Source organism: Euprymna scolopes, chromosome 8 (assembly GCF_053919585.1).
Source record: "Euprymna scolopes isolate OS-2025 chromosome 8, ASM5391958v1, whole genome shotgun sequence".
Taxonomy (NCBI): domain Eukaryota; kingdom Metazoa; phylum Mollusca; class Cephalopoda; order Sepiida; family Sepiolidae; genus Euprymna; species Euprymna scolopes.
In genome coordinates, this window is record NC_136489.1 from 94564085 (window position 1) to 94581838 (window position 17754).

Sequence of the window (17754 nt, forward strand, 5' to 3'; positions counted from 1 at the left end):
ATTATTACAATTTTTTTTTCAAAGATTAATGGATTAAAATGTCCGGCTTATTAACGAATAAACGGAAATGCATTATGATGGATTCAATTTCCTAATTAAACGACTATTCTTCAAGGGATTCTCAAAAAGTTCATTTTAGAACTTTACGATACGGCATTTTATTATTTCAATAATAAAAAAAAAACGCAAATCACGTTAATGTGTAGATATAAGGAAAAGTTTTAGTAATATAGAGATGCATTTATTGCATTGCTCATTTTTCGTCATAATTATTGTCGTTTTGTGTTAGAAAAAAAAAACAAAAACAATCGGGACACTCACTGTAGACGGATACGAAATTTTCCTTATTTCCATTCTAAATTTTCTTATTAAAAAAAAATCTCTAATACAATTTGGATTTCACTTATACCAAAAGAAACGTTTGAGTCAAGTGCGTGCGGTTTTGTGGTGCGTGTGTTGTATTAAAATAGTATCGCCCTTCGAACAGGGGTGGCTGCGTTGCAGTGAATGGTATCGCCTGTTAAAAGGGGGGTGATGGTGACTAGGTTGCAAACTGCTATTCGTCCTCCTCCTGACCGACTCTAAGGAAATGTAACAAAGTAGTCCACACTTCCTGGATTTAATTTCGTGGAGGGTACCTTTGATCGGTGCCAGCCTGGGATTTTCGAAATGGGTGAGTCATTTTGAATATCTATTTAAGAATGATCACGAAATGAATAATTCTAGAGCATATAGACATGGGGAAATAACGACAAAAAAAGGTAGAGAAATCGAGTCGTCAATTGATGCGGAGGACTGGATGCGAGTTGTGCGTGTGTGCACTGGTGTCGTCGATTTATTCGGTTGCATAGACTCATAATAATAAGCAGACGTCAGTTATTTATTTTGCTAATTAAGAGACCATTATTTCAGATAAAGATTTGAATCTTCTGTAGGGTTGTTTATTCAATAAAGTGAGGTTTCCAATCGCTTTTACACAACACAAATCACCTCCCTAGATTCTTTTAAAATTGCGAGGGAAAAAAAGGCGAGGTCGACGCACATTATGTATTATTGTCTGGTTTATAAATGCCTGTCTCCCTTATGTTATCATGAACACTGAACAAATCCCCTTTTCTTTATTCGTTTAATTGCAGCATTCGTGATTTGCTAAAATGCCTTATTTTTGTTAGTTCGACGAAAATGAAATTGAATTTCTTGTATTTGTGCAAGTCTTGTATAACTAAAGAGAAAATGAGGAATCGTTTTTTTTTGTGTTTGTATGTTTTTTTTTTTTTTTTGTAGGGTTTCAACATTTTCGAAAGAAAATTAGAAATATCGGAAGCTTTTAATTATTCAATAAATATTAAAATTAATTAATATTTTTATTTTTAAATCTCTAAACATAGAAGACCGTTAGAAAAAAAGGGTAATGTGAGGGGAGGTAGTATTACTTTAAAAAAACACACACCTAATCGAAAGAAAAACTCTCACACTACCTTCTTTTTTTAGAGAGATTAGTTTATTACTGATCGCCTTGGCGTCCTCATTGGGAAATGCCAACGGGGGGGGGGAGTGCAATCACGTCAAATTTTGCAGTCATCCATAGTGCCCCCCCCCCCTTTTTTTTTTTTTTTTTTGGAGAAAGGCTGAAGTTTATATGAACTCCTCTCGTGTCTAGCTTTGATGGTTGGGTATAAAGATATTGATGTGATGGTGGTGGTGGGGAATTTGAAAATACTATTAAAAAAAAGCGCGGTAACATAGATGCACAAGCACAAAAAATTCATGTTTGGGATTTAATTTGAATTAAGTATCCTTTTCTAAACTTTCATAGTGATTGCCAAATTCTAAAAATGTACCTGAAGAAGGTTGGAAGAGTTTACATCGGTCGAAACGTTGCCAATGTAACAACCATGATGAAAATATTAGACCGGATGATCCCTAAGTACAAATAAATATATATATATATATATATATATATATATATATATATATATAAGGATTTTTGATTGCTAGATTAAACAAATCTTCAATACCATATTAAATATTAATGAGTAAAATAATTATATAATTTTTTTTAGCTCTAAACAATCAACCAACCAGTGTTAAACCTCGCGACATAACGGGACTTGTACGATTTTTATTTCAGCTACCGTATGCGTAAATGTCACAATATCCCCCGTTTTATTTTTCTCCTTCTAGACCTACATTTTCTTAGATCATTTGGCGCAACATGATTAAATGCGGACATTAACACCAAGCGAGGGTCACGCCTGGTTAGAGAGGCGTGACCCCACCCTCCTCTGGTAGAGTTCTCCAGGGGCAATGACTCGAGCGTTTGCCCAACCCCAATTGTCCTTCATTTCAAAGTGTTTCCCGACAAGGCGGTTTTTTAAGTTCCTTGAAGGACAGGTGCTTAGAAAAAAGATACTATTACAATAATACCACCATCACTAGTATTGATAATTGATGAATACGTGTTTTTTTTTTTTTTTTTTTTTTTGGATGCCCAGAAAAGTTACAAAATGGCCTTCATTTTGATTAGTCTCCCCGCTCTAATTTAAAGCTGTCAGATAATTCAAGATGGCGGATGAGAATGGACACAAGACTTATTATCGACCTTTTTTTTTTTTTTTTTTTTTCTTCAGGGAGATTATTTTTTACTTATATACACGTACAAGTATGAAGTTAGAATAGACTAGTTTTTTCAATTAACATTTTCTTTGTAATCCCGGTTATAAAAACGCACCTGCTTTTCTCATCATTCATTCATAAATAATGGCAAAAAAAAAAAAAATAAATAAAAACGTGAATCTAGAGTCTATCTGAAATATTTTATAAATTTGGATCCGTATATTCAGTGGAATCTATATTAAGTTGACGAGATTGAGGTACTTGTGCACAATACTAACCCCTCCCTTTTTTTTTCGATAGAATTTTACAATTTTATGGTATCCTTTGTTTATGAAATTCTTACGTGAAAGTAGAATAAGAAATCGGTGATCTTTTAAACCAACGCATTTGAAGCGAAAGCACTACGTACTTAAATGTCATGTCGAAATTTGTATAAATTCCAAAAATTCCCCAAAATGATCCAGTAGAAAAATAAGCATAAGTAAAAATAGAATTTATTGAGCCTTAATGTGGAAGAGTTTATGCGACCAATTCAATATGACAAACTCAGTTTTGTCAATTTGACATACCTCTCATGACTTAAGGGTCCGTCAATTTTAAACAACATAGTTGAGGATCATTTTTTTTTTTTATTAAAATGCATAAGCATATTCGTCTACTCAATCATTTTTCGTACTTTTTGGAATTTATCCAAATTTTGACATGATCCATAAGTAAGTAACATTTTCACCTGAAATGCGTTCGTTTAAAAGTTCACTAATCTACACAAGCATCCAAAATAGTTACAAAACGCCTTTATTATTTCAGCACGGTCCGTATTCTGCATAACTAAAACAAGAGATGCCCAAAACGAAATAAGATATGTTATTATGTACCTATTTACAATGCCTCCCCACGGGACAGTTGGACACCAGGGTCGTTTTTTTTTTTTTTAACGTGGAGAAAAGGTGCAAAAATAAAAAAAATTGTCTTAGTCGTGAAGGAGTAAGGGAGTAAGGACTGCTCCTGCTCCTTCACCGAAAGAGAATAGAAATGGAAGTGCAGCACTGCAGCATCTGAAGAACAGATGGTATTTATTTGCTCCCCCCACCGAGCAAATTAGGCACAAGGCCGATTTTTAATGTGAGGAGTGAAGGGAGGGGGAAGGGAAAAAGGGGACCAGCTCCCGAGAGGTGGGAAATGGGAGCTGGTTAATGGTCAGGCATGTGGGGTTGCCCCCACATCTGGTCTTTGCTAGTCATAGCTAGTCATAGCTAGTCATAGCCTGCAGCATCTGAAGAACAGATACTACACTTTGATCTTGACCAAAAGCTCAAGTAGCGAGTTTAAAAATAAATGGTTGCCTTGAATAATTTAATTTGTTACAACTTTTTGTTTTCATTTATTTATTTTCATTGTAAAGTTAAGAATTTCAATTTATATGAATAAAATATCTGGTTTCAAACCAGTCGTCGTGAAAACGTTGACCACGATTAACTTATAAAAAGCTGTTTTAAACAAAAATCACATCTACCGAAACGGTGTCAGAATAGGATAACAGTTTGACTAATTAATCCAAATAACTGATTTCATAATTAATGCTTTAAAATGCAAAAGGTTGTATTTGAATATTTCAACATTGCACTTGTTGCAAGATTAAAAATATACAGGAACCACTAACCAGCTCTCCAAAAAGGGACAGTCAGGATTGAAACAAAAATCAAAAGTTGCCTTTGTTGTGAAGGATTTATGTTCTGACCTAGAACAGTTGTCTTGTCATTTGTCAAGAAAAGAGGTTTGAGAGTCGATTAAATAATTGATTGAAGCCTTGCGAATCTGTTAATTACTTTCGTTTTACACGACAACGATCAATTAAAATCAGTACTGTTACATTAGTTTCAAGAGTAAAATGTCTGTGTAATTACTAATTAATTAGTACTTTTAAAATGCTTTTCTTTTTCTTTTTTTTTTTAATTGTTAAAACGTGTTCATAGAATTATCCCTTCAAACATTTTTGGACGGTGTACACTTTATATAGGTTTCACGTTGTAACGTTTTTTTTTTGTTTTTGTTTATTTTTCTCTAATTTTATAATCGTTTTTGCTCTCAATGTAGATGCCAAACATTGACCCGTTATCTCGTACATTCCAACCGAGAGATCTTTTTAACATTCTAACCGTCTCTTTAAGTGCGATTGTTGCACTTTGATTCACCTGGTATATTTGCCAGGTAGTTTTTGACATTCTTTTTCAGGAGTCTAGTTGCTCCTATAATTACTGAAATGACGGAGATCTTCCTAAGATTCCAGTTTCTTTTTATGTCATACATAATACCTTGATATTTGGTTATCTTTTCCCCTCTCTGCTTCTTTTTTCCTGTTCTATATCACTGTCAGGTTTAGCTCCATTTTCTAGGTATGTAATTGCTTTAGATTATGATGCAACATGTGATAGACGTTTCAAAAGTAATGCTTCCTATTTTTATTCCGCCTAAATGTATCGGAGGGGGATTGCAAATTGCATTGTTATGATGACTGAACTTATGCATTCATGACAGGAAAGTTTCATCTCTGTTGCAGACATTGACAGGTTGAGACTAAGAAAGCAATCTCTGTTATGAACGTGCGTCAGAAGTAGAGATGCATCATTGAATTCCTTCATGCAGAAAAAATTGAATCCATCAACATTCACCGGTTCCTGCTGAACTTTTCGAAGCCAATGCAGTTGATGTCAGCACAGTTAGATGGGGTTGTCGATTTGAGAGTGGCGACAGATATGAGTGACAAAGCATGCTCTGGACGTTCATGACCGAGGCATCAAAAGAGGCTGGCAAAAGTGTATTGAGAATAATGGTGACTATGTAGAAAAATAAATTCTGAAGCACAACAGGTAGTTTGTTTTAATGGTACCACTACTGTCTTTATAGCTGTTCAACATTTTAGTTTTTGAGTTAAAAAAAAAAAAAAAAAAGGAAGCCTTACTTTTGGAATGGCTCTTGTATTTAGATAAACAAGATTACCATTTTAAACAAAATGCGATGGAAATGTGTATAGACAACATTTTTTCAAAGTTCAAATTTTTACTTAATATTACGCATGAAATCTAAAAAAAATGTTTAACTGTAATTTGAAAATTTAGAAAACTGAATAATGTTATATAATTTTTTATCAAATGATCAAAATCTTTTTTATTCTGATATTTTCATTGTTAAGAGAACTTATTCATAAAAGACTTGGTGTTTATATTTCTCTTTGTTTTATTGGTGCTATTAAGCTGAAGGATAAGCCGCTCGTGTAGAGAAAAGATATACGTCCGATATTGTTGATGGTTGTTGTAAAATCTGAATGGGATATGGTTGCATGGTTAGTGCGAATTTTGAATTAGAAACTTTTTTTTTTTTATAAAGAATCAAGGCTTGAAGGTTACTCGAGGATAGAAGTTGATGAATATAAGATTGTAGTGTAGTAATCGTAATGGTGTAAGTTTGGTAGAATTTGATTATTTAAGGGGTCATTTCAACAAGAACTTGTTTACATTCGACTTGAAGGCTACAATATTGTAGTTGGCCAGGAAGCAGGGGGTGAAACAGTGTTCTACGGGCAGGCAGTTCTAGGAAAAAAGCTTTGTTAATAGAATCTGGGTCTAGATTTAGGCACCGATAAAGTGGGGGAAATCGCATATGGTAGTTGCAGCTAGTCAACTGTTTTTTGTGAAAGTCTGGCAAAGGGGACCATAGATTCGAGCTCAGACGAGCACTTAGCATGAAAATAAACGATCACATCTTTTGAAAACATTATTTTGTAAGTTTATGATTAAAGTAAAGTTCAGTATATCTTCTAGTGTCTCTTTCCATCACATGTATAGATATTTGATGGCTAACGGGGACAGCCTCAAATCATTTATATCAGAAATTTCCTTACATTTCATTTTTCAAAAAGAATGTGTCCTGTATCTTATCCGATATAACTGATTGCGTAATTGATGGTATCGAGAGTTTCATATCTCCTAAGAAATTCTAACGGAAGCCAAACAGCCAGCTCTAATACACCTGTGAATGTGCCGACGCTATTGCTCACAGAAATCACTATTTTAGTTACTTTCAACAAAATAGATACCTTAAAACCAAGGCCGCCTTTAAAACTGTCCGCAAAAGTGTTATAGAAAATGCAAAAGAGTCCAATGCTCAGTCGATTAAATCTAGAGAATTCAGAGATTTGGTTCCCAAAGTTTTGACAAATAACAAATAAGTTACTGAACAGATATAAGACCTTCATTCCAACCATTATCAATAAACCAGAGATGATGATCTCAGCATATGATAAAGCAAAGTTTTTGTTAAAAACTTTGCATCAAATTCCATTTCGCGATCAGGGCCGCTTACCTCCTGTACCCCCCCCCCCCCCATTATGACTGTAAATACTTGATAGCAACGTACGTCTATATATCTGTCTGGAATGTTGCCAAATTTATCAAGAACCTCAATGCCAACAAGGGACACGGAAGATGTGGCATTGGTAGTGATAATCGAATACCTTGCAAATGGAAAGTATTCAACCATCACTACCTATACCGCATTTTCCGTGTCTGATGGCAACAGTTTGCCCTCAACAGTACAATGCACACTTCATCCGAGAAATCATTGATCCAGCCCCATTACCAGGCTGGAAGAAATGTGGTGGTCAACTCAAAACCCGGCTCAGAGCAGTGAAGCAGGATGCTGAATTGATTCTGGACTCTCACCTTTACAGGGTCCATCACTGGAACTATGAATGGCTTGCACTCATAGTACCTAGTCAACTAGTGTTCAAAATGTGGTAAACTTGTTGGAAAGAGCCGGCCCAACTGACCCGGGGTGAATACCGCAACCATGACCATGACCTGACAACATTCTAATCATCGTGCTTAATAGGCTGTAACCGGAACTAGCTCCTATTCTTACAAGCTGCTCAATCATTGCATTAAAGGGGGGAAAATCCTTCTCATCACCTTGACAGACTGCTTAAAAATAGGATAAACAAAAAGGCTGTTATTATTGATGGAATCCAAATATAATTTTTATAATGTTAAATCGTGGCTAACAAAATGTCAAAATGTAGACTTTTGTCTGATGATTAACTGGGTAATTTGCCGGAAAGTGTATGATGTTGAGAAATTTGATTAGATCATTAGATATTGAAATCAATATGACCTAATTTACAGAGCCACGTGTATCGCTGGCATACATTTTTTTGGGGGGGTAAAACTAAATTGAAAAGCAAGTTTATAGTTTGCCGCGTTCGGATTTAAGAAAAAAAAAAATGATTTCTGAATTAAGATATTATTGCTATCATTTTTTTAAAACTTTTGGATTATTGATTATACTTAAAGTTATTTTGTTTGTTTCGTAAAAGAAAAAACGAAAAGAACACATTTCTTTGTATGTTGTTTGTAATAAATTAAAATCCCATTTCTGCACATTTTATTTTCCATTTAAAGCTTAAATAATTTTTATTTTTAACTTAATATCATTTTTATTTTCTTAACTCAGTTAACTGTATAAATCCGCTATTGCTCCAGCGTCTTTTTTTTTTCCGCTTTTCTTTTTCGTTTTAAATATAAACTTATGCCATTTTTTTTTTTTTTTTTTCAAAAATAGAATTTGAAAGCTAAATTATTACGCTAGAGTTTAATCATTAAATTATTAATTGAATCAAATTGTTATAAAACTATAACTGATTTTGTTGTGCTAATGCTATTTTAATTTTTATTAATAAAATTATTGGATATAAATAGCTTCAAAAACTTTATTGGATAAGAATTAGAACCAGAAACCACTTTTTATTCAAATGTTTATAAATTACTGTCAAATTTTGAAGGCTTTTTTTTCCCCAACTATTAACAAAATAGATAAATATGGGTAATTTGTTTACAAATAAACTCAAATGTAGGGTTTGTATTACTGTATGTCAGCCTATGTCACTGTAACATAACGAGTTTCTAACAGTATTTTGTCTAGTTTTTTATTTTTAACTTCTTTTCCCAAACTTAGCGTGTCAAAGAGAGTGTCGGTCGCCATTTTTAACTTGCATCGGTAAACACTGTTTTTCGAGCTCAATAAACATGTTACATTAAACAAAAACACTAAAAATATCCAATTAGGTAGAAAAGTAACTTATCTTGCCTTTGATAACATTTTTTTGTTATATATTTGTTTTTTGACAACTTTTTCGAATCTATATGTACAAACCCCAAAAGTATTTTTATTTTAGTGTATTTAATTTTGTAGATGCTTACAAACGAAAAATATTGAATTTCAAGTAAAACAATTAGTACCTACGTAATTTTCGTGTCTCAATAAAAAAAATTACGGAAAACAATGAGGTAATGAAAAACTGTTTTCGATATGGGGAATAAATTTTGTCTGACATTTTGAATTATATGCTGGTCACGTGACGTAAGCAACAGAATTGAATTATCTCTGTCAACTTATCTTTTTCAATAAGCGTAATATAGGTAGTGATTTCGTTTTCTTTCACAAATTTCTTTTTTCATTAATAATTATTTTTCTCCCTTATCGTTTTTGTAATTTTTGGATATGTTACTATTTGAGACCTGACAATGACGTAGGTACCTTTTTTTTTTTTTTTTTTAAATTCAATATTTGGGTTTGTTTTACTGTGCACAGATTCGAAAAAGTTGTCACAAAACAAATATATAACAAATAAATGTTATCAGAGGCAAGATAAGTTACTTTTCTAACTAACTGAATATGTTTTTAGTGTTTATATTTAATGTAACATGTTTATTCAGCTCGAAAAACATAGTGTTTACCGATGTATTCGAAAATTCAAAATGGCGGCCGACTCTCTCTCGGAGACGGTAAGTTTGGGAAAAGGAGTTATAAATAAAAAAAAAAACCCAGTCAAAATACTATTAAAAACCCATCGAATATGTCAGCCTATGTCACTGTAACATATATTGAGCGAGTTTCTAACAGTATTTTGTCTGTTTTTTTATTTATAACTAATTTTCCCAAACTTACCGCCTGAAAGACAGTCGACTGCCATTTTAAATTTTCGAATACATCGGTAAACACTATGTTTTTCGAGCTGAATAAACATGTTACATTAAATATAAACACTAAAAACATATCCAGTTAGTTAGAAAAGTAACTTATCTTGCCTTTGATAACATTTATTTGTTCTATATTTGTTTTGTGACAACTTTTTCGGATCTATGTGTACAGTAAAACAAACCCTTATTTTACATTTTTGATTTCAGTTAATAATTGATTAATGGTAAATAAAATATATATCTGTCATTTAAAGGAGAGAAACAAACAGACACACGAGAAGTGGTCATATAATTTTGTTAATTTCTAGATTATTGATATATATTATTATTTTGGGTAAATTTGTAGTTTTTCACTTGAAAAAGCGAACGAACGTAACACCAATTAATCGTCTGCTATTTTAAATCGGTATATTTCGAATCCATTTACAAAAAAAAAAAAAAAACTATTTTTACATTAAAATTGAAAAAAAGGGGGGGATATTTTCTTATATCAAGTTGTTCTTTATATATGATCAGAAAACAACGAAATATAACCCTTTAAAAAAGCCGACGATTAATTGGCGTCTCTATTGTCTGACATTTTAGGTGAACCCCCCCCTACCCCCAGTAGGTGTATCAACATTTTTGTAGGAATTTTTGACACCCCTAACACAAAACTGCGAATAAAATATAAAAAAACTCGTAATTTCTCTTTTAAAAGTGGGTTGTTTATTTTCTTTATGAATTATACTTCCAAAATAAAATATTAAAATTGTTTTAAAAGTAATAGAAATATTTTATTTTTATTTAAAAAAAAACAGTAATGAAATTAATTGAATTTTACGAGCTCAGTATTTTTCAATTTTTAAACTTTAAAAATCTATCAAAATTTTTCTATTGATTCCATTTTTACGATATTTTCAGGGTCAATGTAAAATTTTATGCTCTTTCCAATAAACCGAATATAATATTTTAGACAAACGTTTTTTTTTTTTTTAATTCACGCCCCCCCCCATTTTCAAGTGTCTATTAAAAAGTAAATAATTAATTTACTCACCAAAGTTTTATATATCACAAATTGAAGATAAAAGATCAATAAATAATATATTCAAATTTAAAACAACAAAAAGATAGTGTTTTTTTAGAAATTTACCTGTAAAGTCCTAAGTTTAAAACCTTTTTTAAAAAAAACCACGTTGTTTTTTCTTTTCTTTTTTTAAAATGAAACCTTGGTCCTTGCTACTTTAATTGAAAAAAAAAATAGGGCTTGAATTACATTTTTCGAGTAATTATAAGCTTGGAAAGGCAGGGGGTCGAATTCACACGTCCCATTTTGAAATGTCTATTAAAAAGTAAATTAATTTACTCACCAAGGTGTTATATATCACAAATTGAAGATAAACGATCAATAAATAATATATTCAAATTTAAAACAAAAAAAGTAGTGTTTTTTAGAAATTTACCTGTAAAGTCCGAAGTTTAAAACCTTTGTTTTTTTTTTTTTAAAGTTGTTTTTTATTTTTTATTTTTTATTTTTTTAATTAAACCTTGGTCCCTGCTCCTTTAATTGAAAAAGAAATTAGGGCTTGAATTACATTTTTCGAGAAGTTATAAGCTTGGAAAGACAGGGTGAAATTATTCAATATTTTTCACAAAATTTCTGACACACCTACCCCCCACCCCGCCCCAATACACACACTCTTTGTTTTAAATTTGTTGACTGAAATGTAAATTACATAAATTCAAATTTGATTTTTCTACATTATTTGATTCGGCTGGGCCATTATGATAAAAATAGCATGGAATTTCGAGTAACCTCCCCAAATCATTCTTACTGTATTTTATACTATTTATATCACGCCATAGGGTCGTATCGCAGTCGCATGCATGATATGACATGGGTGAAACATTAACGTTTATTTTCGGCAGCACAAATTAACTATAATGTGCAAATCATGCCTTACAACTTTACGTTCACGCTATAAATTACATTTCAATTCACACTTTAAATGTTTCAATTCTCACTCGAAATGTATCGCTTCTGAAGGCCACAAAATTAAATAAATGCCGTCCATCTTTTTCCATCATAAATAGTCATTAAAAAAAAGGGGGTACTTGTGCAGTTTATGGATCTATTCTGTACTTTTACTTAACAATTTAACGAACAAGATACCATAAAAAATTAAATTTAACTTGAAAATCATGCCGGAAAAACTACAATAGGAACCTCCAACGCGCGCCACAGATGTAACACGATGTAACTAATTTAATTTGTCATCCTAACTTTTGTACTATTTAAAAGAAGCTTCAAATAAACTGGTAATATTTTTTTTTTTTACAGCATACGAAAATAATGAAAATGCGAAACTTAAATCGTGTTTACATTATTGACACCTTAAAACAACGTTCCTATGTAGTGATCATTTTGAAGCCGTAAACACACCCGTTAAAAAAAATCTAGAAAAACTCAAAGAATGGTCTCATTTTTATGGAATTTTCGATACTCATTAATTTTTAATTTAATTTACTTATTAAAAGTAGGTTTTGTTAAATGTATGAAATGAAATATTTTTTATAGGTGTTCTACCCCTTCCTTATATTTCATGTTACGAAAACTAAAAATAAATTTAAGTTCATAAAAATTGCAACATTTTATAAAGCTGAAGTGTTTAAATAATTAAAAAATATTTATTTTATATGTAAAACTATTACAAAATTTACTTACCTTGAAATTGTAAGTAAAAAATGGACATAAAGATCAATGTTATGATGTTTTTAAAAAAAGTCAACGTTTGCCATAAAACTTATATTCACGTAATAAATTACATTTCAATTCTCACTTTAAATATATCAAACTCACTTTTGAAGGCCACAAAATTAAATAGATGCCGTCCACCTTTTTCCATCATAAATATTTTTTTAAAAAAAGGGGAGTTACTTGTGCAGTTTACGGATCTATTCTGTACTTTGTGAATGTTCAATAGGTTCCTCCAACGCGCGCCACAGTTTTACCCCCTCTATGTAACACGATGTAACTGTAATTAATGTATTATTATCATCCTAACTGTTTTTACTATTTAAAAGAAGCTTCAAATAAACTTCTAATATTAAAAAAAAATTTTTACAGCTTACAAAAATAGTGAAAATGTGAGACAAAAATCGTGTTTACATTATCGACGCATTAAAATAACGTTCCTATGTAGTAACGTGTTTTAAGCCGTTGACGACACACCTATGTTTTAAAAAATCTAGCAAAAATCAAATAATAGTCATATTTACCTGAAATTTTCGATATTTATTCATTATTAAATAAACTTGCATATTAAAAGTAGGTTTCGTTAAATATATTAGAGGATTTTTTTTTAGGTGTTCTATCCCCCTTCCTCCATATTTCATGTTATGAAAACTGAAAAAAATAAATGTAAGTCGATAAAAATGTCAACATTTTTTAAAGCTGGAAAGATCAAATAAATAAAAAATAGTTATATATATATATATATATATAATTTGACATAAAATCATTAATATTATGTTAAAAAAAAAATAAATAAAATAAAATGAACAATTTTTCTTGATTTTTTTTTCTCGATAACATAATTATTTGAATTACAACAAAAAACCGAATTCTAAAAAATAATTATTTTTAAAAAGCTTTAAATGATATTAAATTCAAATATTACGCGATAGGAAGTTTAAACCGATTTTTTATATAACAGGTTTCCAATATTAAAAAAATATATTCATATAATATATAATACGACTCTTGAGATAATAAAAATTGCAAAAGAAAAATCGACCAAAAAAAAATTCGTTTCGATTTGATTATTTAAAATGACAGAGGTTGAAATCAAAATTTGCGCTTTTTTTTTTTTTTTCCAAAAATATACGGAAGCCTGTAAGGACAAGCATCTATAGATACATGTATCAACAGAACAGGTTAAAATCAATTTTATCGTCTGTCTAGTTCGTTATTAAAAATCTATTTGCTTTACAAAAGGCAAGTCTTATATTATTTTTTATACATTTTTATTGTTCATTTTTTATTGTATATTTTATTTATTCAGAATTTTTTAATAAATTTATCGTTTTAATGTATAAATTTTGAATTCTTTGCGAGCTTTTTTCTTATATCTTTAAGTCATTAACATGGACTAGTTGTTTTTCGTAATATATGAGAAATTACTTTTTTGTGAACTTATGCACTTATTTTACCGTTCTAAAATAATAACGATAGTAAAATAACGTCATTTGCAAATAAATTTTATAGTGCTAATGCTTTTCCATAAAAATTACAATAAACACACGAACTGATGACGTGTTTTTTTGTTTAGTTTGATGACGTAGTACACAACATTTTGGAGGTACCTAATGTTCAAAAGTGATTTTGAAGCCTTTAAGACACAAACCAAAGAAAAACCTATCAATGCGCCCCTGTCGTTTTAAAGAACGTGTGCATTATGATAATGCCATTATATGTTCCGAACTTAATCGAGTAAAGTTGTTTTCTTGTTCCACTTCATCGTCATAAATGACCAGATATGAGAGATGAGGAAATCTATGAATAAAACTATACCAGCAAGATCTTATGTGAGCGTTTCTCACCTATATGTGGTATTTGATAAATGCACATAGAATTATTTTTGTTTGCTCTTAATCAAGTATTTATTAAAATAAAAAAAAAATTAAAACGAACTTTTTAAAATCATATTAAAAAAATGTCGACTATATTTTTAAAGTATTTAATTCCTCATTCATTAATATTTAACAAACAACACAAACACATTTTAATGCCTATAAAGATTTTTTTCTTTTAATCTGGTTTCGCCGCGATCTGTAATTCTTAGAATTTTAAATTAATTTTTCTAAGTTCTCCAGTAGGCAGTGCGAGATAGATAGTTAGATTCGAATGATGTAATGAAGACATTTTAATGGGGATACCTAAGTCATCTGTTTTGCAGTTGATTCATTTTTAATTCATCATGCAATGGATCCTGGAATCATTTTTAATTGTTTCACATCATCTCGTGTATTGATGTATGATTCTTTGGAAGAGAATTATTTAAGCCATTATACGATAATAATCGAAATAATTTGAAAGTTTAAGAATTGTTTATATTTATTGTTTTTTTTTTTTTAATTTAATCTAAATTAATATTTTTTTTTTTTTTTTTCTAAAAGACTACATTCTATGGGCGTGGATTTTATATACACAAAGATAAACAAATAAAAATGGCAAGGGGAAATAGTAGCAGTAAGTGGAAAGCAGTTCTTTCACAGACATATTCGCAGGAAACTGAGTGTTGCCCAGGATTGAATAAAAACAACTTTTAGTGCCATGGACCGAAGAATGTGCTTATAAGTACAGTGAGATTAATTGAAATAGATTTTGGTAAATTTATAATCTTTAACCCTCTTGAAGCACACTTGTCGTATCCAGAGGATGAATAAGGATCATGTGCTTTCTTGCCTCAAGCCCTGAACTTTAATATTAACATTTCTATTTTATTTTTTCACTAAAATTAATATAAAGTTATAAAAATGTTGCATTTCCGTTTTATAGATGTTGTGGACCTCACAATATTATTATCCCCCTCACCTTTTCTATATAAATAAAACGGTAAATATGTGTGAGCGTGTGTGTGAAAATATTTAAATGACACACTCAGTCACATAACACTGAAATTAGCAGTAAATAGTAATCATGCAACAAGGATTATTTATAATGAGTAAAATCTTTGCATGGATGAATAACATATACAGAAATATTTCAACTTGCTGACATATTTTTATTACTTTTGCGTATGCACAAATTCATTCATAGCTTGAAGTGGTTGAATTTAAAATCTTTCTTATCCCTGTTGATAGCTCAAATGGTAGGGAACACAGTGCTAAATGTTTTGGTTTCAATTCTAGCTGATGGCACCCAAATCATATTATTTTTTTTTTTTTTAACTTTTGAAATCAGTACTATATATTTAGTGCAATATAATATTCAATAGCATATTGGCTCTGTAATAATAAATAAAAACTCTGCATGAATTAAAATATATTTAAGTTTATATTATGACTGTGCAGGGCCAGGTGCTCCTGCTGCTAGTATTATATAGTAGTATATATATTATATATATAGTAGTATATATATTATATATTTCATTAAATATTACTAATAATCTGTCTGTACATCTTTTCTAGATTCCTGATTAACTTTTGATAATTTAATATGGCTCTGGAAATAGGGTGTATAATGAGTAGGGCAAATACATTTGACAGGCCAACCCAAAACTCGAAAGTTAATCAAGAATTTACAGGTCTGTAAATATGGCTTCAAGATTAAATGTTGCTCATATATATATATATATCTATAAAAGTGAACGTGTCTGTCTGTCTGTCTGTCTGTGTATATTTCCCTACGCAATAACTCTGTCAATTTTTAGTCTAAAGACTCGAAATTTGAAATACCGGGTACTGAGATTTGGGAAAATCGATGTGACGGTTGTCAGCCAGAAATTTTGCTGTTAAGGGGTCAAATTTCAACGATTTGACCTTTAAGAACTCTACCAAACTCCTCCAACAATTTTGGGTCTAGACACTTGAAATTTTAGATATAGGTTCCTTGAACCTGGATCTAACTTAATAAAGTGATTTGAGCCCGAAACTATAAATTTTAAGGGGTCATAATAGGGGTCAAATTAAAAAAAAATTGACTTTTTTTTTGTTTTTCTAAGCGTACACCTCAAAACACCCGGGCAAAGCCGGGCTGAAATGCTAGTATATATATATATATATATATATATATATATATATATATAGCATTTAAAAAAATAAATGTTTAAAATTCAACAACATTTCTTGCGGTTAACGGTAGCCGAATGGGTTAGGTCCTTGCTAATGAAGCCAGGGATGGTTTCTGTCGCCGGGTTCGAATCTATTGACTGGTATTAATCATGACACCCTGCAGTAATGATTCCTGAAAGGATGAAACACTAGTGGTGTCTGTAGATATTTAATAATTATCATAGTAAATAATTATATATACATATACAGCGAGAGAGAGAGAGAGAGAGAGAGAGAGAGAGAGAGATAAAAAGGAACAAACCGGGTTATATGTTCATTTTTATTTCTCTATTTCGTCGGAATACTATTTCCATTATTCTCACACATATATATATATATGTAAATTTACATCTACAATGAATTAAAAATTAAAGAATTAAATGCTCAATAATAGATTTTTAACAGGTAGATACAAATATGTAGACAAATTTTTGTATAAAGATTTTTCTTATATATAACTAGATGATTTCGTAGTTTTATTCTGGCTTGGGGTGAGTGCCAGGCTAGCTATACTGGAGAGCTATGATACAGCGAATCTGTTTGGATGAGATACCATGCTATCCCTAGAAGATTAACATCAAATACAGGTTTTCTATTCCCAAATTTTGGACGTCTAACGGAGCTACAGTTTAGTAATCAAAATACTTTTGTCTCTTCATTCCTACCCTACGCCTTCTCTCAAGACGAAAGGGTTTTTAAAAAAAGGAATGATTCACTGTTTATTCTTCTCCTCAATGCAGTGACTGGGAGTCAGTAGAAATAATACAATAGTGCCCCCCCCCCCGATATATCATTAACGCTACAAAGGATCAACAAGAAGACCAGAACCATTGGCGCAATAAGTTTCTTGTAATTTTAAATCTCTATATCTAGTTCAGCAATGGATAGTGAGTAGTAGTCAGAGGTTGAAGTCGTTTGTTTGGGTCATTGTACTGCAGACTTTGCTACAAGCACAAAAAGCCAGATTTTTACTTTCTCTTCTTTCGTTTCGTTTCTTTTCCCCTTTTTTAATGCACCATGCCAAATTCTGTTGCTAGTAGTCAGTTGTTTCTTTTCAATTTTCTTCTTTTTCATAGCTTTGTTCTTTGAGGGAAAAGAAAAAAAAATGCTATCTACCCCCATTGTTTCTTATACCAGGAGGGGAAAAACAAAAAAACAAAACAAAATCTAAACCTCTTTCCCAGACGTTTGCTACTGCTCTTTCTTATAATTATGCTTTGCATGACTTAGAATTCTTTTGACACATAGAATGCATAAAATGGTGCGTGTGGCTTTTTTTTTTTTGGGGGGGGGT

General features: G+C 31.0%; 1 protein-coding gene across 28 annotated transcripts in view; it reads left to right on the forward strand.

The window, feature by feature from the left end:
- Window positions 1-208: 208 nt before the first annotated feature.
- Window positions 209-17754, forward strand: part of LOC145283648 (dematin-like) — a 402389-nt gene continuing 384843 nt past the window's right edge. For 27 of the 28 annotated variants that reach the window (XM_080132614.1, XM_080132621.1, XM_080132617.1 and 24 more), the window contains exon 1: window positions 411-673. In XM_080132614.1, the coding sequence (XP_079988740.1) occupies window positions 670-673 (4 nt within the window). In that variant the 5' untranslated portion in view covers window positions 411-669. Of the gene's footprint in view, window positions 674-17754 lie in introns of all 28 variants that reach the window. The other variant, XM_080132618.1, reaches the window with a different exon arrangement.